This window comes from Anoplophora glabripennis, unplaced genomic scaffold (assembly GCF_000390285.2).
Source record: "Anoplophora glabripennis isolate ALB-LARVAE unplaced genomic scaffold, Agla_2.0 scaffold13, whole genome shotgun sequence".
Lineage (NCBI taxonomy): Eukaryota > Metazoa > Arthropoda > Insecta > Coleoptera > Cerambycidae > Anoplophora > Anoplophora glabripennis.
In genome coordinates this window covers 1,199,549-1,227,349 of record NW_019416478.1, presented here as the reverse complement: position 1 = coordinate 1,227,349, position 27,801 = coordinate 1,199,549, and the positions used below count along the sequence as shown (strand labels likewise).

The 27,801-nt window shown below is 32.7% G+C and overlaps 1 protein-coding gene and 1 non-coding gene across 2 annotated transcripts; both read right to left on the bottom strand.

Annotated features, from left to right (window-relative positions):
• Positions 1–743: 743 nt before the first annotated feature.
• On the bottom strand, positions 744–12,998 carry LOC108904496 (inositol oxygenase). The gene is made up of 6 exons (XM_018707089.1): positions 12,899–12,998; positions 11,783–11,966; positions 10,212–10,420; positions 9,932–10,068; positions 1,255–1,485; positions 744–1,063 (listed from the first exon to the last, which is right to left on the bottom strand). Exons 1-6 carry the CDS (start codon positions 12,908–12,910, stop codon positions 955–957), a joined length of 882 nt encoding a protein of 293 aa, XP_018562605.1. The 5' UTR covers positions 12,911–12,998; the 3' UTR covers positions 744–954.
• On the bottom strand, positions 11,556–11,627 carry Trnap-ugg. Its single transcript has one exon. It is a non-coding gene; the product is annotated as a tRNA-Pro (tRNA).
• Positions 12,999–27,801: the final 14,803 nt, after the last annotated feature.

Below are 27,801 nucleotides of genomic sequence, written 5' to 3'. Positions count from 1 at the left end.
CGATTTGTTTGTTGGACTGATCCGAACTATCTAATAACTTGGATTGATAATTGTGTGAAAGATTAAAAAAAATATTTTGAGGGTTATCTGAAGCAATAATTTGATTTATTAGATATAAGAAATATGGCCGAATATTTAAAAATGCCTTATGTAGGAACAGTCAATTAATAAAACTTTACTGCAATGGAGTAAATTGTTGATCGTGTTTGAAATACGAACGGATCTAATCACCAATTAATAACTACACATTTCATTAGATGGCACAAGAGTGGGGCAATTATAGAAAAATATTTCAATAGACCAACAAGTTATGATTTATCCCGGTAGATGGGAGAAGTAGTCTATTACTGGATTTTAATTTTAAATAGTTTTTATTTCTTTCCCCTGAAAAACTTATAATCAGGTTAATTAATAATATTATATAATGCATAATAAATGTATAATGAATGCATTATTTCTTTACTCTTTCTTTTCGAAGCAACAAAAGTATAGGTATATGTATAGGTTAATGGTATTTTATTTAAAATAAAGTTTGTTGCTGCACAGAATTATGATTATAAAATATTTTACAAAACTGTAATAAACCAATACAAGTAGATTTGGCTAATGACTTTTTTCATTGCTGAGAAATAAAACAGCTACAAAAGTAAAGTTCAAATATTCTGCATTGACTTTATTATTAATTTTAATATCTGAATAATAAAACGACTTATATTAATGGGAGGGAATTTAAAAAGAAAAACTTAAAAGCCACCATGTATATTTAAATTACCCGATAAAACATGACATAAATCCATAAAAATCTACATTATTTAGGCACCCATTTAATATTTGTTCCATTTTCATAACAATGATCTGCAGCTTTTTTGATAAATTGCATTTTGCGGTTTGTCCATACAAATTTTAACAAATTGTAATACACACTAACTGCAGCATGTAGAATTTATAAATCCATTACCATTCCAATACTCCTGGGATGTATTTTTCAATTAGACTCTCGTAGTAGGGCCAGAGGTTTTGGATGTCAGGAATGTCTGTGCTTTTGGTGTACAAGTCGTATTGACTGAAAAAAAAAGAAAGTAGTTGAATTAAGAATTGAAATTTATGGAAAAGAATGGGAAATGATGTAATTTTGCACACAACTTTTGCACTTTACGATGTACTGGGAATTTACATCATTTTATTGCATATTGACTAAAACAACTAACTGAATGCTGAAATGGTTGCAAAAAAACTGTTGATCTTATGACTTACTTGAATTTGAGCACCCATTTCTTGGTATCCTCGTCTTCTTCCGTCATCAGATGCTCGTAATCGCCGCTGGTGTGCCAGGGGTAGAAGCTGTGGAATCTGATCATGTACAGGGCTTGAGGCGGCAGTTTGGTCTTGTTGTGAACCAACATTCTGTACAAGTACTCGTCGTGACCCCAAGACATCGTCAACTTGGCCAGGCCGCAGTTCGGCTCGTACATTCCGTATTTCGTGCTGGAAAATAAACGCATTTTGGTGGAATATTAAATTTTTCAGTGGCGGCTCGTCGTATGAAGCAACTGAGGCCGGACTTCATTGTGAAATTTTGCTCTCTCACAAACAGTTAGGTAAACTAATCTCCAATTACCTATTACATTTATCAAAAATCAAAATAACAGTATAAAATAATTGTTTGAATATTGAATATCTCGCCGCTCGCTCTTCGTCGTTCTTATCGGCGCGTGATTGGATATTGTTACTCCCCACTAGTCCCCACCACAGTGAGGCCAGAAATTCTTTGCTTGTAGTCGCGTTAAGGTACCCACATACGTTCCGGAAATCCTCAGAGGAAAAGCTGCACAGGCTTGACCTTGAGGATTACCTGAGCGTGTGTGGAAAATGCCGTAAGTTTTATCGGACTGTACAAATCGCCGGATTTAGAATTGAAAATCTATTTGATAATCCTGCGCAGGCGGGGACTATACAGGCCGACCGAAGCGTGTGTGACGAATTTCGACATTTCGACCGTTGACACTGGCTAATGTGCTTCACGCGATTTACAATATTCGATATTATGAAAATTGGAGCATGTGCCAACATGTCTCTTGAATTTCTAAAGGAATTTATTGCTATTTACGACTCTGAAACTAGTGTTTCTGATTTCTCGGCCTATTTTTTTTCTCGGGTCTCGAGAATTCTCGACTAGGAATTCCCGGGAATTCTCGAATTCTCGAGAATTTTCTAAAACTTAAAAAAGTCATAATTTTGGTATTGCAATGCGAAATATAAACATGCTATTATACTTAACAATCATCATTAACATTTATTATTTATTCAGTATTTTTATTAATTACTTATGTTTCTACTTCTACTAACAAAACTAAATTAAACTTTGAGTTTCTTCTTAAAAACCTTTAACTTGTTTTTTTATTAAACACTTTCAATATACTTATGTTTATTTCAATGTTTTTGAATCGTAGTTTTCTTCCAATAATAATTATTAATAATCATTAATCATGCAGTCTTTTAATTAAATAAATAGTAAATAAGGAATTTAACCGAAGAAATCTTAAAAAAAAACAAGCTTTAATTTAAAGATACAGAAGCGTTCTTCCTATTAATTTATCACTTCAACATTAGGTATCTGCTTATAATAAAATTTCTACACAGACTTATAACTAGGTACAGGGTGATTCACTATATTTTGACCCCCCTTTAACTTTTTTGTTTTAAGAGTTATAAAAAAATGTGAAATACAAAAGTTGCACGATTTTTTATGAAATTTTCGAATATGATAGTAGAAAAACAAATGAAGTTCAAACAAAATGGCCGCGGATGTTAACTTTGTTAATTTAAATGGAACACCCTGTATATTTTTACACATTTGGATAGAACGTTCCCTGTCGAGCACAGTCATATATGGTTTGTTGGGTCCATCTCTAACAATAAGCGAGATAATATTAAAAAACGAAAAGAACGTTTTTTATTAAGAAAATAAAATATTTTGTAATTGTTGGACGTTTTTCGGGCATTTCTGCCTTTTTTCCAATTACGTAAGGATTTAGATTTATTTGCAATATATTTTGACATATCGAACATTGATATAGTCCAAAATGGGTATAAGTATTTTAACTAAATCGCACTAATTAGTCCGTGAGGGGCTTATTTACTCATGGACAATGTTATATGGTAGGCCGTGACAGTGACAGGTAATATTATGACAACATTGTTATTGTTTGACAGTTTGTATTATTATTTATTTAAAATGGGTTACACAGAAGTAGAAAATTTAAATATTATAGGAATTAAGATAGAGTAGTTAAGATATTCTCCATAGTTTATTTTAATTCCTAATAATATTTCAATTTTCTACTTCTGTGTAACCCATTTTAATTAAATACTAATACAAACTGTCAAACAATAACAATGTTATCATGACATTACTACCTGTCACTGTCACGACCTACCATATATAAGATTGTCCATGAGTAATTGGCCTCACACGGTCTAATTAGTGAGATTTACTTAAAATACCTATACGCATTTTGGACTATATCAATGTCCGATATGTCAAAATATATTACAACTAAATCTAAATCCTTACGTAATTGGAAAAAAGGCAGAAATGCCTGAAAGAGGTCTAACAATTACAAGATGTCTTATTTTCTTAATAAAAAAACATCATTTCGTTTTTTAATATTATCTCGCCTATTATTAGAGATGGACCCAACAAACCCTATATGACTATGCTCGACAAGGAACGTTCTATCCAAATATGTAAAAATATACAGGGTGTTCCATTTAAATTAACAAAGTTAACATCCGCGGCCATTTTGTTTGAACTTCATTTGTTTTTCTACTATCATTTTCGAAAACTTCATAAAAAATCGTGCAACTTTTGTATTTCACATTTTTTTATAACTCTTAAAACAAAAAAGTTAAAGGGGGGTCAAAATATAGTGAATCACCCTGTACATTAAAAAAAGAATCATCAAAGTAAACTAAAGCCTTAAAAACTTAAAATAAATAAATCATGAGCTGGTAGAGAAACCACTTTAACCGCTCAGTTATTTGTCGAGAAACGAATTGAACGTATGAACGAAACGAACTCCAGTCAAGAACTTAAGACGCGCGTGATTTTGAAATTTCTCAATTTCTCGATTTCTCGACACTTTTTTCTCGTCTCGAGTAAGGCCAGATTTCCCGGGAATTCTCGCTTCGAGAAGTCTCGACCAGAAACCCTATCTGAAACGTGCCTCTGGCAGGTTAATTGTAAGGATTAAAGGATTATCACGACAAGGTAAAAAAAGATGCTGGATATGTACGTTTAATTGAAAAACTGAATGCGATTGAACCGAACGCCTCTAAAGATATGGTTATTACTAATAAAAGAGCGAGCATAGCAAGATAATCATCTGATGACACCATATTTGCTACTACCTACGAACTGAACTGAACTGAAGGATTTCCTGAGCGTGTGTGAGGCCGAGTGTATTCAGGCCAAATTGTAAAATCCTTAAGGCCAGGCCTGTGCAGTTATTCCCCTGAGAATTTCCGGAATGTTTGTGGGTTCCTTTATACTTGCCTACAATATGCTATAGTTTCCCCTTCGCGCGAGGCGGTTAAAATAACGTGATTTAGGAGGGAACTGAGGCCGGTTCGAAGCTGCTTGTAATAGTTGTTACGATCTCAATTGGAACCGCATAAAAACATTTAACTCATAAATTCTACGGAATCCATAGACGTCCAGAAAAATTTAGCCCTGTCTCGTCTAGATATACTATATTCCGAGCTATATTACCATATAATTACCATACGATTGTCAAGTTTTTATGTTTAAAATCGCATTGTAATAAAGCATGTCGTAAAATATCTAAAAATTTATAATTATAATCAGGATAATCGCTTAATTTATCTCGAATCATGTTTAAAGTAGGAACTTTATTTTCTTATACATATTATAAATTGTGCGTCGCATTACATCTGGTAAAATCGTAAATCTTCTTTAATTTTGTATTTTCCGTTTCCTCTTTGTACCGTGATCAATCCTTCTTTAATTACGTGATAAAATGGCCTTTTTTGGATATCTTAGTTAATTCGTTAATCCGTTTCCTAACTTTTTTATCACATTGTTCACTATTTTCAATTTTCAAACATTCATATATATTTAATATAATACGTTGACTTTTTACGTGTAAATCTTTGTTTCTAAATTCTGAGTTTGTTTCGATAACTTCGACAAAAACCGGTTCCACTATTTGGGGATTTTCCCGAGTTATTTCGTTAACCTCCGCTTCAAATAGTCTCCAGAGAGCCACGTTAAATTACTAGATAATTACATATAACATTTATTTTAATAATTATTACCGTTTACTGGTTACGATATGAACAAATAATAATATCAACTAATAAATAATAATACGTATTATACCAACAACATACACCCACCAAGCAATGCTCTGCACGGCACTGGCAAAGCGGCAAAAAAAATTATTTACGACCTAGTGGACCAATACAAGTTTGCTTTGATGACCAGCGCGCCGCCGTCAATTCTACATCAGGCGGATTAGTTTACCAATACCGGAATCGCCGAATTGCAATTCGAGTATAAATTACGAGACATATCATGGTCAAAGCATAAGAAGAAATTTCAGGAGAAGTGCATACGGTCCTGTGCTTTAAGATTTACAGGTTCCAATTGACATCGTAACAACAACTATATTTATCTTGTAGTTTCAGTTCGCGGTTAATGTACGCGTCGCATAGTACGCGGGTTGTGTCTGATGTCAGTGTGAGGGATAGTACAAAGGCTCTTAGGATAAGGACATAGCTACATAGGTAGCTAATAATGAAACTATCTCACAATTTTGTTTTATCTCTTGAAACACCTTTTTCAAGACGTAATGACGTAAACTACTGTTCTAAACATATTAAAATCACTAGTCAAAGGATTTCTAAATTAAGAAACGAAAAATCTATTCCGATTCAGTACATTCAATACGCTTTTTGAGGACCGACCTATTTTTAAACTAAATTTTGATCAAGTAAAAAAGTGACGAGGAAGTATAACTCCACAATAGAAAAAAAGTGCTGTTTAACGCTGTGCTCCGGATTCAGCTGAGAATTGTTCGTGAAAAATCCGAGGGAGGAGTCGGATCGCCTGTCGGGGCCCTAAAAAAGCACCATCCGATTAAGTTTGGAAACTTCTCAGCCTGCGTCGTCGACCCGTCGACTGTATTCGTGGAAAGTACACACGCCGTCACCCGACAACACAGGCCTTTTGATATACAAATTTCCCCTTATTTGGAAAGTGACACGTTAAGATTAATTATAAGAGCGTCTTACATGCCGCCTCCAAGTCTTCCCTGCTCAAAACCTTTCCGAAACTTCGCTAATGACAAAATAAAGTTCGCGACTACTGCATATAACGAAATTAGTTGGCAAACTCACGAAACTGAGGTGAGAAATCTTTATTAGTTGATGTAGATTTAATTGTTAGCTCATAGGGTGCTACACTCATGAATATATGATACAAATTTCAAGGGGGTTCCGAAAAATACTGGAATTCTTTTTGTTAAGAAGCACCAGCTCTATTTTTCGAGGGAGTAATCCCTTTTCCTATTCATTTTGGAGGGGAAAATTACCAGAAGTCCTTTAAAAGAAGCTTTTTCTTTTTCGATTTATTACTATTCTTCTAAAAACTTCAAAGACACTAGGAATGCCACGAAATTCGAGCTGGAGACCGAGTTGTCTTACATACACCTAAAATAACCAGATTCCACGACAAAGTTTATTGACTTGCCCTGTCTTGCCTCAAGAATTACTCAAATTTGGAGAGGCTATAGATATTGAAATCAATACCGAAGAGCATTTCCCGAGAATTGGCGGAGCCACCATAAAGGGCGATTGAACGTCGACTCTTTGCAGAAAACAAGATCTGGGACTTGCAAAAAATTAGATGGGGGCGATGATATCAATTGAAATACAGCGCATAAGTTTGGAACAAAATTCATAACTTTTATACTGAGTGATTTTTAAAAAAACGCCGGGACAGGTCGATTTTGAAGAAATTGTACTTGGAAACGAAACATGCATATAATTAACGAAAATTTAATAAACTTCGCAAATTTATCACTGAATTTTTTGGAGCTTAGAAGGAATGGCACATTTAACTGAACGTGAAAGGATAGAGATCTTAATGATGGTTGGATATGGTGATAAGCTACGAACCCATGCGGAAGCTGTTTAATCAACCACCAATTGCACAATCTATAGTGAGTAAATTGGTCACCAAGTTGACAGAGACTGGGTGTGTAAGAGATAGGACACGACAAGGTCGACCTCAAATCGCCGAAGAAACCAAATTGAAGAAAATCCTCATCAGTCAACAAGACAACTAGCCCTAAACAACAATGTGGACCAATCATATGTTGTAAAGTTGCTTCATACAGAAAAGTATAATGGAGTCTCGCTGATACACGAATTAAATGAGGATGACCCAGACCGCCAAACTTTCTAAGCAACATAATTTTTTCTGACGAGGGCCACATTCTGTTTGAATGGCTCAGTACATCGCCATAATTGTAGATATTGGTTAAATGACAGTCCCCATTGGGTGCAAGAATTCCACAGTCAGCGTAAAGGCAAATTAAATGTATGGGTGGGAATCATAGGAAGGCCATTTTTAGGTCTTTACTTTTTTGAATAAAACTTTACTGCTGCTAGATATTTAGATCTTCTGCGTTTTGAGTTGATGCCGGTTGTAGCAGTTCTTTTCCCCAACGCTGCAGATGGCGATACACGAAAATATTTGATTTCAACAAGATGGAGCTCCACCTCACTTTGGCTTAGTGGTTGGGCAATATCTTGATGATACATTTCCTGAAAAAAAGATAGGGCGGAGAGGATCTCTTGAGTGGCCCCCGCGTTCCCCCGACTTGACACATCTGGATTTTTTTCTATGGGGTTATTTAAAATCTAGTGTCTATACTTCAATCGACCAAATAATTTAGCAGACTTACAATTGATAATTCGTGCTGAAATGGAAAGAATCAGCCCAAAAATTATTGAACGTAGTGTACAAAGTATTTACACTCGCGCGAGCCAGTGCCAAATTGTTTGTGGAGGACAATTTAAAAATTTACGTTAAATTTCGTTAATTATTTGCATTTGTTTGGTTTCCAAGTACAATTTCTTCTATGAAGAATGATATTAAATAATTTTTAGAAAAATGTAATGTAATTTCCTCGCAATATCTCGCTTTTTATTTTAGATAGACCCATCAAACCTTACATCACTGTATTCTAAGAGAAAGCTTTATCCAAATATGAAAAAATATACAAGGTGTCTTGTTCCATAAGAAAAAACAAATTTATTGGCCGTCCAGCAGTTCTGGTCCCGTTGTATACAACTGATTCATCAAAAAAGATGTCCCTCCCGAGAACAAAATCGACCTGTCTCGGCGTTTTTTTTTAATTACTCAGTATAAAAGTTATGAATTTTATTCCAAATTTTATCATCACGTTGTATAACAATAAATATAATATTACTTTAAATACTACTGTCATATTTTTGGAAAAAATTGTGTCACGTTATATTAAAACTGTTGAACATTCATATTACGAATATTGCAGAGAGATTTACTATTATCTTACATCATAAGTGATTATACTGTTGGTGGAACTAAATAAATTATTATTATTATTTTTTGTTGTAATTAATTTTAAAATAAACTGAGTTTTTTAAATGATAGTCACGATACACCTAAAATAAATGGCAGCAACTCGACACAAATAGTCATTCCCTTAAATCTACAAGTGTACCTTACAAAAGTATTTTGCGGGTATTTAGTAAAACGTCATGTTATCAGATTTTGGATTAAAAATTAATTAATACAATTTTTCAAAAACTTTAAAAAAAACGCATTTAAAATAAACATAGCAATCTTAGGATTATAAATTCTGAGGAAATTATGGCTTCAAATATTAAATGTTTTTAGGATTTAATGTTAATCAACATTGGAAAAAATATTTTTAAATTCGAGCGTGGATGTTCTTCATATCTGGTATTCCGTTACACAACACCTTGTATATTAACAATCGACAATTCATTGAGGGATACTTAAATAATGATATCAAATACTTATATACAGAGAAGACACGAGGCACAGACGTAATTTAGAAACTAAAAATAGTACATACATTTGATTACATCGACCTACATGTGGTCCTTATTCAAATCTATAAAATGTTAACTGTTTTTACCATTAATAACGTTGTACGGTAAGAGGGAAGTGTAACATCTTGTAGACTATCCTAATCTGCATAATTATTTGATATTACAAGTAGTACTTTTGACCGGTGTGAAAGCAGCAGCCAAAGGTGACAATTGAACTGAGCCAAGCCCTCTTAATTCCTATGTTACTTCAAATTTTATTCACACATTTTATGTTTACGTTAAAAAACAAACTGACCAAATTATTTTGGTAGATGTAACACAAAGTAAGTGGTAAATTATTTAGCTTCAATACTGATTTCATGTAACCTAGCATTTGATATAGTAAATAATAAAACATTTCGTTCCTACTGGAATAAATACAATCCCGAGTGGAAATTACCATGTCGGATCAGCTTGGATGTAGGTTATGTATTTAACTACGCAAATTTTACATCAGTAGATGTCGAACGGTCGTTCTCTTCAAATTAAGATATTTTATCACCGCCGCGAATAAGTTTCGCTGAAACAAGGGTAGGAAGATACCTGATGATGCGATCTATAAGGATCACATCCAGATTGTGGAACCGATGGCAACGATGCGTATAACAATTTACGTGTCTATCATAAAAGATCTCATTTTCATGCATAAAATGTGACAGGTGTGTTATAAAGACTGATTTTTTATTCTAAATTTAGTTTTTTAGTTTGTTAAAACTCAAATTGAAAAACTTGCAGTTTCACTTACTTGTATTTTGGATTCCTGCCATCCACGTTTTTCTTGAAAGATGTGTCTCGGTACACAATGTTGTCGCTCCAATTGCAACCAACCACAAACGTGTCACCGACTACACACCACTGCGGTTCGTCGAAAAAGGCCATAACCTGAAGTTTTGTTTTTAAGTATACATATACTTTATTATTCTAGCTATCTTAATTTTACTTAATTGTAAATGTGAACAACTGCTATGTCTCTGTACAGTGAAGTATGGAACTGACTTGGCAAATCTCAAACAAAAATTGCGCACCTTTCCAGCGTCATGGATAAGGCCAGTCAGGTGGAACCAGTCGTCATCGGGATAGTCTTTGCGGATCCTCTCAGCGGTCTGGAAAGCGTGGATCATATTGGGGATGTCCACATCGGGGTCACTTTCATCTACCAGTTCGTTAAGTCTTTCTAGAGCTTCTCGCATGGTGCATTTCAAGTGGTCGAATTTCGTCCACTTCTCTTGCTTAGCTGCCAAAAAATATAACTTTTCATAAATGTGAAAATCATTTTGTATTGGTTAGTGTTGGATCTTTTGAATGTTTTGAACTGAAAAAATAATTTCCCACCCATTTAATAAAAGTAACTTCCTTTCCTTTAAATTGTGGGATTTGTTAACAATGCATACCGTAGTTCCCAAGTGTGTATGCTCTGCGACCATCGCGCGCTATTTAAGATCACATTAACTTGTCCAGCGAAGTATAAAAATTTCGAAAAAAGGTTTTTCTAAAGGTCAAAGGTAGCCTCAAGTTAAATGTCACCTCACCGTCACATATTTTCGAACTGTTAAAATGACAATTAAGTATCCAGTACTGGTTTAATAAAATTAACGACCAACGACTTCCTACAGGGCGTTATTTAATATATCTTGTTGCTTATGTTACTTAAATCGCCCAAATACCGTTTGTTGCGGCAGGGGTAAGGCAATAGTGTTCAATAATAACTTTATCAGTTCATTTTCACTCAAAGAAGCTACCTTTTAGGTACGAACCATTCGTCTGTAAATGTCCTGTATGCTATATAGAAATTATATTGCCATATTTATGTATTTGTGGAAAATATATCCCCTGTTGCTTGCAAAATAGTAGCAAAAGGTGAAATTAAGAAACTGGTATTTCATTTACGTCAGGCTAAAGTTTATCGACAGATACAAGAACAGATATTTCCACATAATGAAATAAAACTTTTAATCCCCCAACACTCTGTATCTTGAAAAGGACGTACATTTTTGTGAAACATTTGTTTATTCTTAAAGCGCGAATATATTTTTTAAAGATACACTGTATATGTTAACGTGTTAGAGCAAAGTGTAAAATGTAACCAAAATTTTCCGTTAGCTAATCTTACAGCAAATCTTGCGCAAATGGAATATTTATTTCGAGTTAATTTGATGGAGATAACCTTTCAAGTCTCGTGAGAATATTTTCACTCATGGCGTGCTATTTTTAACTACATATTTGCCAAGCTGTCTATATAAAAATACTGAAAAAATGTATAATCTGGACCGTTTTGCAATGCTGTTTGTTCATATTATTATTAAAATTGAGTTTTGACTCAAAATGAACATTTTAAATACGTTTGTTTTAAAGATGAACAAAAAAAAAGTGGGCTCAACCGGGATTTGAACCCGGGACCTCTCGCACCCAAAGCGAGAATCATACCCCTAGACCATTGAGCCTCAATATCTATTTAATTCTTCAAAGAGATGCCATATGTTACATCTTAGTTATGAGTTAATACTGTACCCTTTTTAAAATATTTATCTTACAGTCAAGATATTAAGGAAACTCATTGCTTATTTAAACGCGATCAGTGTAATAGCTACATATTCACCTTTTACAAAGTCCACTGTCTGGTATGTGTGCATTTCTTCGTAAGTTTTTCTAACCCTTTCCTTGATCGGATCCGACTCATCGATACTGAAATCCCTAAACGCCCCAATCGGTTTCTTGGCGAATTTCGGTTCTGGGCGTAAAAGTTCAGAAGGGTCGATGATGGTGACGGTGTTTGTATCTCCCTGTAATATGCAATTCAGTAACAGGGAAAATATTTGATTGGGCAATTTTGCGAAGCCTATGATACAAAGCTCAAAAATTAAATACTTCTTTATTATACAGGGTATGAATAGATATGTCAAAAATGAAGAAGTGTTTTTTCCTCCAAGTTTATGAATATTTTCTTAAGTAAACGTTTCACCTTGAAGACATTTTTTGATGCATTATTTTAAAGAAAAATGTAAATTTAAAATCTACTAAATGAAATAATTTGAAATTGAGCACATGTATTTATGTAAACATTGTCCAAAATCTGAGGGCTTTTCCTTAAATTTACATGCTCCATTGGCGGAGAAACAGGGTGGCGGTGGTATATTTTTCTAAATAAAATAGTACGCCACTGCTTTACGGCAACAACCATGATATTTTCGGATTTATCTTTCAATTTTCTACAAGTTACTACTCTCTTATAGTTTTCGAAAAAAGCCTGATGTTCGAGTAAAACTTAAAAAACGAACTGAGTACACAATTCGATATTCGAATATAATGCTTTTTAAAAATACCTAGTGGGCTGCGATAGCAACTTTGACATTCTGAGCAGTTAGAGGAAAGAATAAATAATGCTGTTCATTAGATTCAAGCAACAATAAATTTCGAACAAATTACATTTTCGTTAATAAAAAAATGTCGGGCCTATGTTCGTGGAGATGGAGGGATTTTTGAGCTCAAAACTCAAATAAAATCATAAAAATGATGACTAATGTTATTAATTTCTTTATTCGAATAAAAAACCGAATGATTATGCTTGTCATGTCATTTAACAGTATTGACAAATGGATAAAATTAATAAAAATAACAATAACTTTTCCATAAATTCTTTCCCTTTATTTTTTTGTGAGGAAAACAAAATATGCACAACACAAAGTTAACAATTTCATGATTTTTTGTAACTCACCAAAACTCTCATTCTGACGACTGTGTTCAACACCTCGTCTTACCAAGAGAATTACTAACTATACTAACACTAAAATTGCAAATCGCTTATTTAAATACATGTGCTTTATCTTTAAGTTAATTGATTTGATTTTTCCCAAGCAGAAGCGCAGGCACAAGCTAGGCCAACTCTAAATTAAAATGACCCCGATATCAAATTCATTATTTTTGTTTAAATAACGTAAATCCGCAATTGTAATAAGTATTGGAAACATATAAATTAATACCCATTTAAGCGTCGATTTGTTTACATTTCTTTAATTAAACTGTTATCACTGTTGGTCACTAACGTTTTGAACTAGCTTAGAAAGTTAATTTTTTACGTTTATTTATCTGACGTTTAAATTTTCTTTAAACTTCGGTAAATGGAAAAACAATAAAGGGAAAGTACAGACTAATGCTCATTTTTTTATTATGGGTAACGTTTGTTTATTTAATTAGTTATTGTTGCTTAATAAAAACAATAGATCGTAAAAACAAACAAATATACATAACTGAAGTTTATTGGCAGGGAACAGAGAAAATAGGTTCATTTATGATTAATCTAGTTATGTTTACCACTACGTATCAAGGAACCATATTCCAATGATTTTCCGTAAACGTAAACTTTTTAGTTATTGTTATTTTTTATATTAGTTTAGTTTGCTCCCTTTGAAATTTTTCATTTCCATTTATATTTACTGTTAAGCATCTCAGGATATTTTGTAACTAAAAAAATACCTTTTAGAATAGTAATAAACAAAAAAATATTAGATGTAAATATACATGTAGATATATATCTAAAATATAATCTGTTAAAACAAATAAAACAGATACAGATTCAACTGACAAATCGGAAATTAGATATTATTTATATTCAAGGGCAGGATAAAAATAATTTTCTTCATATTTCCAACAAACTCTGATTGTACTGATTGTTCTATTTTCAATGGGACTTTAGAGGTTCTGTTTTTACGCTGTAAAAAAATCGGTGTGAGTGGAAGCAATAAAGGTACGGAATTCGTTGAGTGAAATTATTGAATATCACCCAGTATTGAGCGTTTTGATAAATTTTAATCATTTGTTATAATTTTTTAACTAAATCTGAGTACTTTTACTCAAATATAGGTACCCGTTAAATAGTTTCTACAGATAAACTCGTACTCGTATATGGTACACTTGTACCTAAATCAGAGTATAAAAATGTATAGAATATAAACTAAGTCTCAGTAAAAAATTACTCAATAATAGTTAAATTTAGAGAAAAGTCAACTCTTATTTGTTTTTACATACTCAGAATAGAGTCAAAAGTTACTCACTTGATAGTTAGCGGAAACTCGAATTTGAGTAAAATTCACTCACTTCTGTTGCAACATTTTCACTCATAAAATTTTAGTTGTATTCATACTAATAGAGTGAATATTTTAGTCGATCGGGTGTGGACAGAAATTGATACATTATTAAGTTAAATTGAGTGAATTTCTTTTACGGTGTATGTGAAATTATTTCCAATGGCGAAAAAAAAAACGAAAAAAAATCCGTCACAAAAAAATAGTCTTGCTCTGCAATTCTAAACTAAAAGGTATCGAATTCATCTAGCTGTAAAAGTTTTCGCGATAAGAAACTTAGACTATGCTTACATACTTTTTGTATACCAACCTCGTTCAGATTTAATTTTTCTGTCGTTCCTGTTATAAAACAAAAGTAAATAATAATAAATAATAAAAGTTCTATCATGTAATTTATTCCAAAATCCAATAAAATATGAAATTTTGATATAAGTAATTTTTTTAAATATCTCGTTTTAACAAAACATGCATAAAGAAAATTTAAAAAGTCATAGGCGTAGAAGATACAGTTCACGAAAGGACTGGCCCTGTATCTACGACACTGGCAACTGAAATCCAGAATTACTGTACGGTTTTGTATGTTTTGTGTTAGTATATATTTTTGTCCCCTATCAATATGATTCGTAAACAATCTATTCTTGCGCAATTATTGTTGATGGTACATGAAGTACGTTCTGATACTGTTACTGTTACCCAACAACTATATCTTAAAATATTTTTTTCCATCTCATTAATAACTTGCATAAAAAAGTTATTTGGATCTAGTTAATTCCACTTTATTTATAAACACACTTAGCTTATTTTTGGAATTATCGCAAAATGGAAAGTTGATTGTGTAACTCAGGTTATCTTTATACAAATTATGTAAAGGTTTCAATATCGCTGTTAAATAAATTAGTACCTACCTATGTCTATAGAAAATATAGCAGTAATGTAGTCAAAAACACATTTTACATCCGCTGTTATAAAAATATGTAAATGTGTCGTTCTCTATAAATCACCAAATACTAATAGGTAGAAACACCAGCAACAAAATAATTAGTTATTTATTTTTGTGCAACAAATTTAGATGGTGATTCTAATTGCAATAGTGAAATTTTTTTAGAAAATTTAATGTACAGAACTTCAACATAATGATGATTCTAAATAATATGTTTACCCACCTGATACAACATATGACATACTTGAAATCTTGTGGCTCATTCTCGATTACTAGTATCAGATGCTCATTAAAGGAGTTCTGGTTCTAAATTTCCCTCTCTCAGTTTGTTCCTGTCTAACATAATCCCTTAAATGTTGAACCAATCTACAAACATTTTCTTACTCGGTACTCATAGGTCGGAATAATCCATCTAATATCGCCTTGTTGCAACAGCATCGTTTTGTTCTGACAAAAAGTTGGCTCTAACCATATGAACTTGATACCTTGATTTGTATATATCCTGTATATAGAAACTTATAACTTTAAATAACTTAATAAGGTTATACACTTACATTACACAAAAACACTGATACTACTTACCATGCTAATTCTGAAGTGCTCTTTAATAAAGTATGTAGGTCATATTTATTTGATTTAAAAAAGAATTTCAGATTTGTATTCGGGAACAAGTAGTATTAAGTACCTTTTAAAAACTGGTTTCCACTTAAAATTGCGCCAAAGTTCGAGATCAAGTTTTCTGGATTTAAAATAACAATTTTTCTGCATAAGATATCTAGTTTTCCTCGTGGCTGCCGACAGATCTTTTTGTATATCCCACTTCTGATAAAGTATTCTTTTGTTTTGCCCACGTTTCACCTAGAACGTACGGAAGCAATGTTGCGAAGCGTGTTTCTTTTCGGTGTGTTTACATAACCCGACATTTGAAATTCCACATTCCTACCAGTTGTGCCGTCGACAAAAGGGGAATTAAATTTAAAGTGCTAAGTCATTTATTTCATACCTTAATCGTTGCGGTGCAGAATGGCTCGTCCCCATTCCACAGATGTTATTAAGCGAAAAATGTAATTCGCTGTACTAATAACATAACGCTGAATTTTTCATTAATTCGTCCACGTCACCGAAAATGAAAAAAAAAAGTGTAAGTGTTTAAAAAAATTTGTTAGTTGACTATTATTTAATAATATATAGATACTTTAAAAGATAATGTAGCGTTAGAAATATTTAACTTCAATCTCACACCAACACTAGTGATGCCATTAATTGAGAAAGGAAACAGAAAGAGTTCTAGGTGAGATCCTTGTGGTATCCCAAAATTAGTACTTAGGCAGAAGATATAGAATATATTACTGTAGTTTCCTGCGATCAAAATAAGTACACTTAACTAAATTTACTTCAATTTTTGTCTAACGAACATGTCCCTAGAAACTAAAAAAAAACCTTCTCCTGAAGCTGGCTATGCTTTATTTTATTTATAACATGCCGTATTAACAATAAACTTTGTTATAATGGAATTAATTTCATTTGAAATAGTGCTACGGAGCACGAAACTATAAATTTATCTCTTTCTGTGTCATTAAATATGGAATAATGACATTTGACTTACTTTACGATGATCGTTATTTTTTTGCCGATAGTTTTCCATTTAGCCGTCTCCATCGGGAATTAATAAATAATAGAAATCCTTTATTCCGACGTAAATTGTAAAAAAAAGAATTAAACATCGGACTCTAAGAAGCTTTTTAGAGTTAAGTTTTATTTTCATAGTAAGACTGAAGCAGCTAACTAATACGATTTGTTAAAATTACCTCGGTTTATTAGTTTTGGGGGGAGTGGGGAAAAGTAACCCTATAACGTTTGCAGTGTTATACCGGTCTGGCCAGGTAATTCTTTCGCATAGACTAAGTAAATTACATGCATCTCCTCTATCAACTTTGGATGGAAGGGGTCGGACATGACATATATCATCTAGGCTGCGACTCGGACTCTCGTAATTGGCTGGCTGTGGGAGCGCACGTGCCCCGTTACATTTTTTGTGACCCGACCGAATATCTAAAGCTTTTGCTGTTTGTTTAGTTTTATTTTTATTATTATTCCACTCAAACCTTTGGTAAGAAGTAGGCGGAATATTACAAAATAAAAATGGTGTACAGTGTCGAACAAAAAATTAATATTATTAAATGGTATTGTCGTGCAGAAAGTGCAGAGGAAGGCGTTGGTCGATTTATATTTTCATACCTCGACGAACCAGTCCCCACTGCTAGAACTGTTTTGAATATTTTTCATAAGTTTTTTATGAGCAACCTGTCGAAATAAATTTTCGAGATGAATGCAATTTTCGATAACTCTGTATTAAAAGCACGACATTAGTGCAATTTATTATATACTTTGAGTAATTGGTGGCAAATTGTTTCAAAATTTTATTATCAGACAAGCCATACTTTATAAAGTTTAGGGTTATTTAAAAACACCCTATTTATGATATTATTTATGAAAATGATACCGCTACCCCCTTATTAATGCCACTGACTGGGACTAAATAATATCCCGATTCGACTGAACTGCATCTGCAACTTTCGAATTTTAATTTTAAAGCATTTCGGAATCATAAAAAATTCAAAATTTATTTTCGTAAAAAGGACAAATTGAACAAAATTTTAGAACGAAAATTCTCATAGTTTTCTGTGCTTGTTACCGTAATAACTCAATGAATAATAAGCATTTGAACGAAATAACGAACTGAGGAAGATTTACAGGGTGTTACAAATTAGTAAGTCAACCAGTTAACCACATATTCTTTGGACTAAAATAATGGGACTTTTCTCATGTTACTTTTCATATCGGAGCCCCATTTTCAAAATACAGGGTGTCAAAGTTAAAGTTTAAAAAATGACTTTTATTGATAACTTCGGTGATTGTAGAGATGTTGGTTTGAAATTTAGCACATATTTTGGTCTTAAGTCGGCACACCTTTTGTGTAATTTTGGTTTAAAATATTAAAGCGCAAACGGAGGGAAGGGGGTGAGGGGGGGTTGCAGTACCCATGGGCCCCCTATTTCTTTTTTTGAGTACGCCTATGCTTTCCAAATATTTTCTTTAAATAAAGCGGCGTTTTATTCTTTTTTATTCACTCTTGTAAGATTTTGATTTGGGGCTTAGTTTACGAGATATTGTAACTTTTTTGGATACGCGACATCAATTTAGTCGATGTTAGACATTAATTTATTTATCATATGTAACCCACACGTCAATGGATTTGTCTTAGTAATATTTTCGTGTACCCTTCACCCCTAACCCTTGCACAAGCTTAACGGTAACAATATATAGACTTAATTAATTGTAAATGAGACCAATGACTATTTCATTGGTTGGACTCCAAATGACCGAATGCCGTGCAAAGAAGTACCTATCGATTATTTATAAATTGTTACCTGTTCGATACGATGGCTATTTTTTCGGAACAATGTCCTTTCGGACATTGATTGCATTAAAATGATGGTTACAAATTCCCGGGGGTTGTCATTTGTTTACCGCAGTGACCAGAGTGTGGCTCACGCTACTTTTTACTTAGCATTTTACGTGGAAAGGTATAAAACTCAAAATTTTTTTCAGAAACTTCCAAGTTCTGAAGCCGAAAATTAATCAGAGATATTTATTGTGTCATGTTAAGGGGGGCGGTTTTTTGCATAACTTTCAGTGAATTTATAGCAGTCTTTTGAGAAGGGTTTTAGAAAATCTAAGCAAGTTTTAAACAATATTTCTGCACTGTACCAGTTATACAAGATTACTGCAAGGTATAAGACAACTTACAGCTGACAATACATCGAGATTAAGGAAAAAAAGCATATTTTTACTTCTTTTGTTGAATATACGGATAATCGCGTACGGTGTTATAAACATAATCACACCCCACAGAATGCTTTTTATGAAACTATTAACACATGAATTATTCAAAATCATTGAGCATGGTGAGTAGCTACTGGTACCAAACTAACTTCAGATTTATGTTCAGCGAGTCCGAAAACATAACTAAAAGAATAGATTTTTTTATTTTCTGTAGTAAAATTCCTCGATGTTTGATTGAATTTATATTTTTAAGTCTCAACACTCTTGAAAATAAGTGGCTTTAAATTTTTGGTGACTTAAGGCTTTTTAACCCATATTGATCCAAGGAACAACCTTCTGCAATTATTTGTAACGAAATTTTAGTTAATCCATTAATTTCATAGAATTTCGTTATAATAATAAATAAAAGTAACTTAAAATTTCAAGTTGTCAATGCCAGAAAAAGTAATTTAACGAAATGAATGTATTTTTAAATATTATAAAGGATGCGAGTGTCAATCTAAATTGTGTCTGCAACCCATTGACCTAGTGGTCTATGATGTAACCAAGGGTTGTCAGTAAACAAACAATATTTTTTCAGTTGAAATCACGTTGAAATCCTAAAACCAAGACTGAAAAAATGGAAAATGTGGAAATTGCATCTGAAATTTTAGAAAAAGCCAGTGCGGCTACTGCAGGCATCATTCCAGAAAAATCAAAATCTATATAGAACAAAGAACTGAAGGAATTTCAAGATTGGAAAATCAAAGAAGGGGTGAAAGGCGTAAATGAAGATGTCTTGTCTTATTTTTTCAATTTAAGTGAGGAATTAGCTCCACCCACATTGTGGACTAAATATTACATGTTTAAGTCACGTTTGAGAGTTTACAAGAACATTGAAATTTCTAAATTCGAAGGACTAGTGGCATTTCTAAAGCCTAAGCACAAACATTTTCAACCAAAGAAATACAAGGTCTTAGAAAGAGAACAAATCGAACAATTTTTGCGTGAAGCCGTAGACGAAGATCACCTTATAGGTAGGTTCTACTGAATAGTTTAACTGTTATATTTATTAAATTTGTTGTTTTTAGGTGGGGTTGATATTAGGAGTTTTTGGCGCTAGCCGTTGCGAGGAATTGATCCATCTAAGCATAGACAATAGAATAAGAGGACAAAGGGCAGTATTGTCTTCTTTTTCACCTTATTTTCGGTTTTCTCTTTTTTAAAAATAATATTAAACTCTATTGTGCAAAGACATAATAAATTTTGTCCATAATGAAGATGAACGACATGGATTCTATTATAGTTATCTAAAGTCTCCATTGTAGTGTTTCAGGTGATAATTCCGCTGATGAGGACGACGAATGAATATGAAAATGATTAAATAATGTTTTTGCTGTTTTTCGTGTAAATACAAATGTATTCCAAATATGTTTCCTTTTATCAAAACCTTCTATCTTCCCCTTGAATTAAGAGTAGTACCATTTCGTTTGAACTAGGAGGACCGTTGATCATATATGGACCTCACTCACGTTTGACAATTCCTTAAATGTAACCTGGACATACCAGGTAATCATAAAATAATTGATTTTATAGGTGTATGAGGTGTATGAGGTGTATGAGGGCGCACCAGCGCGCATTTAGTATGTTTTCAACTTTTTTAACGGAAAGTCAAGAAATGCTATTTCTTCAACACGATCTAACGACATTATGAATTGTCCAGACTTTAGAGTTATTATACGTATTTGTAGGAAATTTTGTTTACTTTAATTTGGTATATCATAGTTATAATCAACAAATTCTTAGTTTTCGAGTTATAGTTAAAAAACTGACGAAAGTGCGAAAATTTGAGGTTTTTTGCAATTTTCCTTGTGAAGCCGACGCCTGTCGAGGTGGCAAACCTCAGATTCGGATTCAGCACTTCAAAAAACATATAGAACCGGTGAGAAAAAACTTCAACATTTTTTTCCTGGAAGAAACCTTTGTTTATTGGATTATCAGTACTAGTAAGAAATATCAAGTAGTGCGAATATTTTTTTATTAAATTCCAATAATTCTGACTCCACAAATATGATTTGTGATGGGACTATGGATAAAACGTTGTATTGCATTCGTGTTTTAATTGCCTATTGTCCACTTAAGAATATTAAACATGCTTGCGTAGATAAAATGCTACTTAAAACAGTTATACAATAAATAATTATTAAACTTGTCCTGTTTATTTATATTACTTATTCAATGTCACTGTCGTTGCAAGCTTGCATTATTTGTAAAAAAGAGCTGTAACCTCAGGATTGTTGTTTACAGGTAAGAAGTATGTTTCCATCATTGTATCTGTATCCATTTTTTAAAAATTTCTAAAATCCCATTAAAGAAAGTATAGCAACGTCTACAATTCGCCTGGAATTGCCATATTTCACAACAAACCTTGGACTCAGGATAAAATAAATGAAAAACATATTTGAAATGAATGAATTTTTTTATGTTAATTTTTTTCTCTTCGATCTACACACGTTCGACACAAAATAAATAGTAGGCAAACAACCCGAATATTAAGATATTTATTTGGATCGGAGCTGGCTTTTCACCGCGTAAACAAATAATTACAAAAACTAGAAGCTCCTAAATATATGGCCGGGTTAATGAAAATTGTATTATTAATAAGGGCAAATATACATAACATTTCGTTGAAAATGAACGTACGCAGTACCTACCGTAATGTAAACCACCAATTCTCATTTTCTTTTATCAAACAGAGGAGGATAAATATTTAACTCTAGTTTGTTAACATCCACATTCACTTGTATAAACAATTCCTTGTCTATATTTATATTTGGTTGTGAATAAGAGATGAGGCGCGGGATGCTACCGTACGCCGGGACTTGAATCGATACTTTTTGAGTACAAGTCATAAAAGGCATTGTCTATGAGGAAGAGCATCGACAGAGTGTCTGGCAAGTGTCACAGAATTTTATTTTAATAGAATTCGGACAGCACAGCAGTAACCTCGTTTCTAAATTAATTTGAAATGCAGTTAATGACGCCGAATCTAACGGAGTTTTTTTAGTTACAATGCTGCATTAGTTAGATTAGTCTGGAAATAAATGATATTTAGCAGAGGCGGTGTTTAAATTTGGAATTAATTAATTTCAAAAGTGACAACAGATACAAGTCTTCTACATCGAGGTAGTAGACATTCCTTATTAGACTAGGCGGATGTCAGAGAGGGCAAGCAAATTTTTTCTGGATTACCTTCAGTACAACACACATAATAAAAGTGTAGATCCCTAGATCTGGGCGAGGTCCGGAACATTTTCAAAATTCCAAAAATGTTTAAAAATTTTAAAAAATACCTATTTTATCCGAGTTTTTTACTTATATCTTGGAACCTATGCATTTTGGTAGAATATTGAAGAGGAAAAAAGTTTTAGAATTGAATTTTGTGCAATATACTGTAAGTTAAAAAATTTTAAATTTATTACCGATATTGCAAAATAGCAATAATTGATGAAAAAAAGGCAAAATAATCAATGTTTTTAGATAATTTTTTAAAAATATTTTAATTGCTCCTAGGGCAATCAAATTCTGGTAAAAAATCTTTAGAGTATAATAAAACAATACACAAAATTTCATTAAAATCGCCTAGATAGTTTTCGCAAAATAATTTTTTGAAAAAAATTTTGAAAAAAATTTCGAATTTTCAAAATGTTGCACAGCTTTAAATAAAGCATCTATATACTTGAAAATTTTTTCACATAGAAAAGACTGACCAATCTTTCAAATGGTTTTTGAAAAATTGATAAAGAAAATAGTTAAAACTTTTTTTTATTTTTAAACAATTAGATTACATTTACCAATTTGCAATTTAGTTTTTTTCAAAAATTGATTTTTTGACGTTTCTTAATCAATTCATTTTGACATTATTCGAAATCTTGCAAAGTCGCCTTGGTTTTTTGGATTTTGTCGTTTCTAAGGTGTTTATAAACAAAGCTACATAAAAGTTGCAATTTTGTTGGTTTTGATTGATCTATTATTTTTAAATGAGTGATTTTCAAATAGAAAGTGTAGCTAATGCTGCCTGCGAATTTTTATTGCCCGAGAAGTCGAAAGGGCGCTATGGACGAGTATATAGAAATTTCAAAGAATGGTGCCACAACAAAAATACTGGTGTTTCCGAAATGTCATTGCTAGCATATTTCATGAAGAAGTCAAGAACTTTAAAGTCACCGGCTAGTTTGCATTTTTGAAACAAGTCAACGATTTTCTCGTTCAGGCACCCGATAACACATATTTGCTAATGAAGGTAGTGACAGTCTTAGGCATTGCATGACCATGCCGTTCTGATGAGTTATGAAAACTTACTTTGGACAACGTCAATTTCAAAAATTTCAATGACATTATTGTAGTTACAATTCCAAATTCTAAAAATGGTATGTCACGTACGTTTACAATTAATTCTCGTCTGGGTTCTGTTTCTCATCTAGAAATTCTCAGGAAATATATCAAGATTAAATTGGAAATTAAAACTGAAATTTCACGCTTTTTTATGCGCTATCAAGCAGGAAGATGTTACAACCAACCAGTCGGAAGGAATACCCTTCCTATGATTCCTAATAAGATTGCACAGTTTTTGAAACTAGAACATCCTGAAACATATACAGGCCATTCATTCCGAAGAACATCGGCAACGTTACTGGCTAATACAGGAGTTGATGTATTAGCAATCAAGAGACATGGTGGGTGAAAATCAGCCACAATTGCAGAAAGTTACCGAGAGTTTAAGTAACAAAAATGAAATAACCAAGAGGATTCTTTACAATGACACTTCAACTCCAGGTTATAGTAGTATGTCGAATCATGCTATTTTAATGGATCAGTCAGATAATATTGAGCTTCCGGTGACTGTAATGGAGCGGTCAAATTATTTTGAGAAAAATGTGACAATTAGTAAACGCGAGGGGAATAATTATCCAGATTTTATAAATGTTACTAAATATAATCACATCTTATACATCTAGTTTACCAGATATGGAACCTTTTTGTATAAACCAAACAACACAAATTCCAGAAACTCCATTAAATATTTGGGAATAGTTATTGACCGACATCTGAGATGAGACCTACAAATAAAGCATATTATAAAAAAGTTAGAGGACTACTATCACGCTTTAAATATCTAAAAGACTATCTAGATGTCAATCATCTCACAACAGTATATTATCCTTTAGTCCAGTCTCAGTTAGCGTATGGTATTATAGGATGGGGAGGTGTTAATGACGTTCATTTAAACAATTTAAATATCTTACAGAAATGGATAATTAGAATAATTTATAACAAAAAAATAACAAGTACAAGTGATCAATTACTTTAAGGAAAGTAAGCTTTTTGATATGAGACAATTATTTTGTTTATCCATTCGTGTTAATGTAAAAAAAGATAAAACAAAGCTAAATTCCATTGACCATAAATTTGAAACTAGAAGTAGAGAATATAATGTAAGAATACCAAAGTGCGAAAAATCAGTTCGGCAACAAAATTGTGATTACATAGCGGCAATACTTTTTAATATATTACCTGAAGATATGAAAATTGAAAAAAATATTAATAAATATAAATTCAAAATAAAATCATGCATTTTAAACAATGGTCGGAAAATGTTTAATAACTTATTACATTCGTATTAGGAGGTCTGTTGGTAGTCGTGTGGGTATTCGTGTGAATTACATTGTATTTATGTATATACGCTTGCCCAAAATAATAACAATAAAAAAACCTTACTACAGGTACCTACCTTACTAAATACCAGATAATGTATAGATACATTTTGTAAAATAAAACCTGTATCACAAACAAGCAGCAATGTTCACCGCTGCTTCTGTGAATTTCTGTTTATTTACAATGTAATACTGTTATTATTGTTACAATATTGTTTACTGTATAATCTGTAAATAAACATTATTATTATGTAACCTGAGGGATATATCTTTAATTATCTATCTATCGTTCTGACCAGTATCAGAACGAGTCTGGATTTCAAAAGAGTTTACTATTCAATTCTCGAAAGGGAGTTTATGTTTATCATTATTCTTTAATTAATACGTGGGAACTTAGAAATGTTGTATGTTCAGAGAATGAATTTCAGGCACTTACCTTCTATTGCTTACGTATAACAATAAACAAAACAAAAAACAACACAACGGCTCGAACATTATTAATTAATTTATTGACACGCGACGGCACACCGAGATTCAGGGAATGCGAGATTCATAGCAAAATTTGGAGAAAACTTTATCCATTATTAAATTTAGTTCCGAGACTCTAAAACTAAGTCGAGTGCTCAATGTGAAACCCAAGGAAGAACTGCCCTTTCTCGGATATTTCTCCTGAATTCGACACTTCGCTTCGACACGCCCATTTCTTGGGTCCAGACGTTTCTGTTCTTATCTTACTAGCGGGAACCCTAAATATCGGGACGCTTTGGCATAACTATGCCATTTTAATAATTATCTAATTGACTGATTTTACAATTGTTTAAATAATTTTGAAACGAAACTTAGTTACAAGTAACCCTAGCCTTCCTCTAGTGACTCCGTGTAGCGATACGGGACGGATTATTCGATCTCATTTAATCTATTCTTATAGCTTGGAAAATCCGCCAAAAAAATAGCTACTTGATCTATTACTTTCTTTTCCAATTACTATCAATTTGAAAATTTGAGTTAATTCTACTTTGGAATCTCTACGCTCTTCTCGTGATTTCGCGCGTTATTAAATAAATCGATTTTTCTCTTTATTCTGTCCCAGCATAGGCTGGCGCCTCCCGGACGCGACTGATGACTGTCACATGGCCCCGTCTCTAAGTGAACTTGTTCAAAGAATATTGCTAAATTTCTCCGAAGGACGACGCTAACCTACTTGAGAGCCCTTAACTTTTGATAATTTGTGTTGACTGAAATATTTTACTTTTTCCGTTCCGAGAACTAACAAATAAATTACTACGCGTCCCGGCTTCTGTTACAATTATTATTATAATAACTGTACAACTACTATAAATATTCATTCATAATAATTAATAAAATGTTATGTTTATCAAATATTTATATTTATTTGTTCATAAAATATGCAGTTATAACTCGAAATCGCTTCTTTCCCTAGGGAGGTTACCTCACTTACCTCCCGTTGTTCATAGCAACTTCCACTTCTACGGTAAAATCCACTTACCTCCTTAAAAACAATGTATTAATAGTCTATTTACTATAGTGGTAGCAGATAAATGTTATTTTTTTAATATTGTACATCGTACGTACTGAAAACCATATTGGTGTGTAACAGACAAAGACATTATTATTTTCTCGTGAATGTAAATACAAAAACAAGTCTACATCGAGTCGAATTCTGGATCTGTTTCATTCGACGCCGCGTGGGGTTATAAATGTAAATGAACCAAGTAATTCAATATTAATAAAACACATAAGGGCGTTATTAAAGCCTTTTCTACGAAATTGTGAATTCAGACGGTATATTTATAGTTGGGGTCTGTTCGCCTCCCCTTCGTAATTATGTAAATATTGGAAATGTGTCTGATTCGTTTAATCTCGGTTTCATGAGGATGGCTCCGCTCGATGGCTGCCAGTCCTATAAATCTGGCAAAAATTAGGGGACTGTGCGGAGGCAATTGCGAAGAAAATGGAACTTTTACTGTTGGTTTGCACGATACTATAATAATATACTGGGACTGCAGTTATCATGTTACCCCTAGAGCAGTCTGGGCAGAAGTTTTAGTCTGAAATTAAATTCTGTCACCACTACCATCAAAGTAAGGGTTGTTTTATAAATATTCTTTCAGTTCGTTCGTTGGTTGTGGTTCTGTTAGTAATAATAAAAATTCGAGTCCGAGGGAAGTGAGGAGCGCAGGGGGGGGTCCTATGGTTTTCTTATGGGACAAAAACCCCATGCCAATTTGAAAAAAATAAATTCTATTGAAATTATTTGCGATAAACATTATCTACATAACAAAGAAATCTACTCATATGCACATAGCATACATATTGACTAATTAACAATATAAAAGTATCATATTTAAGTAGTTTTAAATTATATTTAATGAACGTATAATGACTATGTAGATGTGGCAACAGCGCTAATAATTGACTATCAGTTGTACAGGGTGAGCAAATAAGCGAGGTAAGCGGCTGTATCTCAAAAACTAATGATCGTAGAGAGCTACGGTAAAAAATTTTATAGGTAAAGTGGGCAAGGGAAAATGCTGGAAATTATTTTCAAGTTTCCAAGATGGCCGCCAGTGGGCGTTTCCACCATCTTGAATTACATAAAGTTACGTTTCTCGCGATTTTCCCCAATGAATGTAACAAAAAAGTATTTGCGTTTTAATGTTAACTTAAAGTCGAATATTTTTTGTAAAAACAATTTTTCTCTATCTTTCGAAATAAAGTGGTGGGGGGTATTTGAATGTTGTTTTAAATAAATGCCTGTAACTTCGAAACGGCTTAATGGATTTGGATAAATTTGGTATCATTGAAAAGAGCATTTCTTGGGCTTTTAGGTTTCTCGTAATCATGACAGTTGCGACCTACACGGCCGCCGATAGAGGGCGTTATTCGATATTATAACCAAAATATTGGATTTTCTCAAAAAATTTAAATGCGATGATATGACTTTTTTTAGACTAGAAAATAGACAAATGACCAACCAATAAGCCTGCGCAAACCGCATCTTAATATCTTTTTCCTAACTCAAATTATTAAAAAAAAA

What these genes read in the sequence shown, in the direction of transcription:
- LOC108904496 (XM_018707089.1), bottom strand. An exon ending in GACAGTGGACTTTGTAAAAG is followed by an intron (nt 10,421 to 11,782) that starts GTGAATATGTAG and finishes ATTTTTTGGCAG; the next exon opens with CTAAGCAAGAGAAGTGGACG. An exon ending in GGCAGGAATCCAAAATACAA is followed by an intron (nt 1,486 to 9,931) that starts GTAAGTGAAACT and finishes TTTATTTTCCAG; the next exon opens with CACGAAATACGGAATGTACG.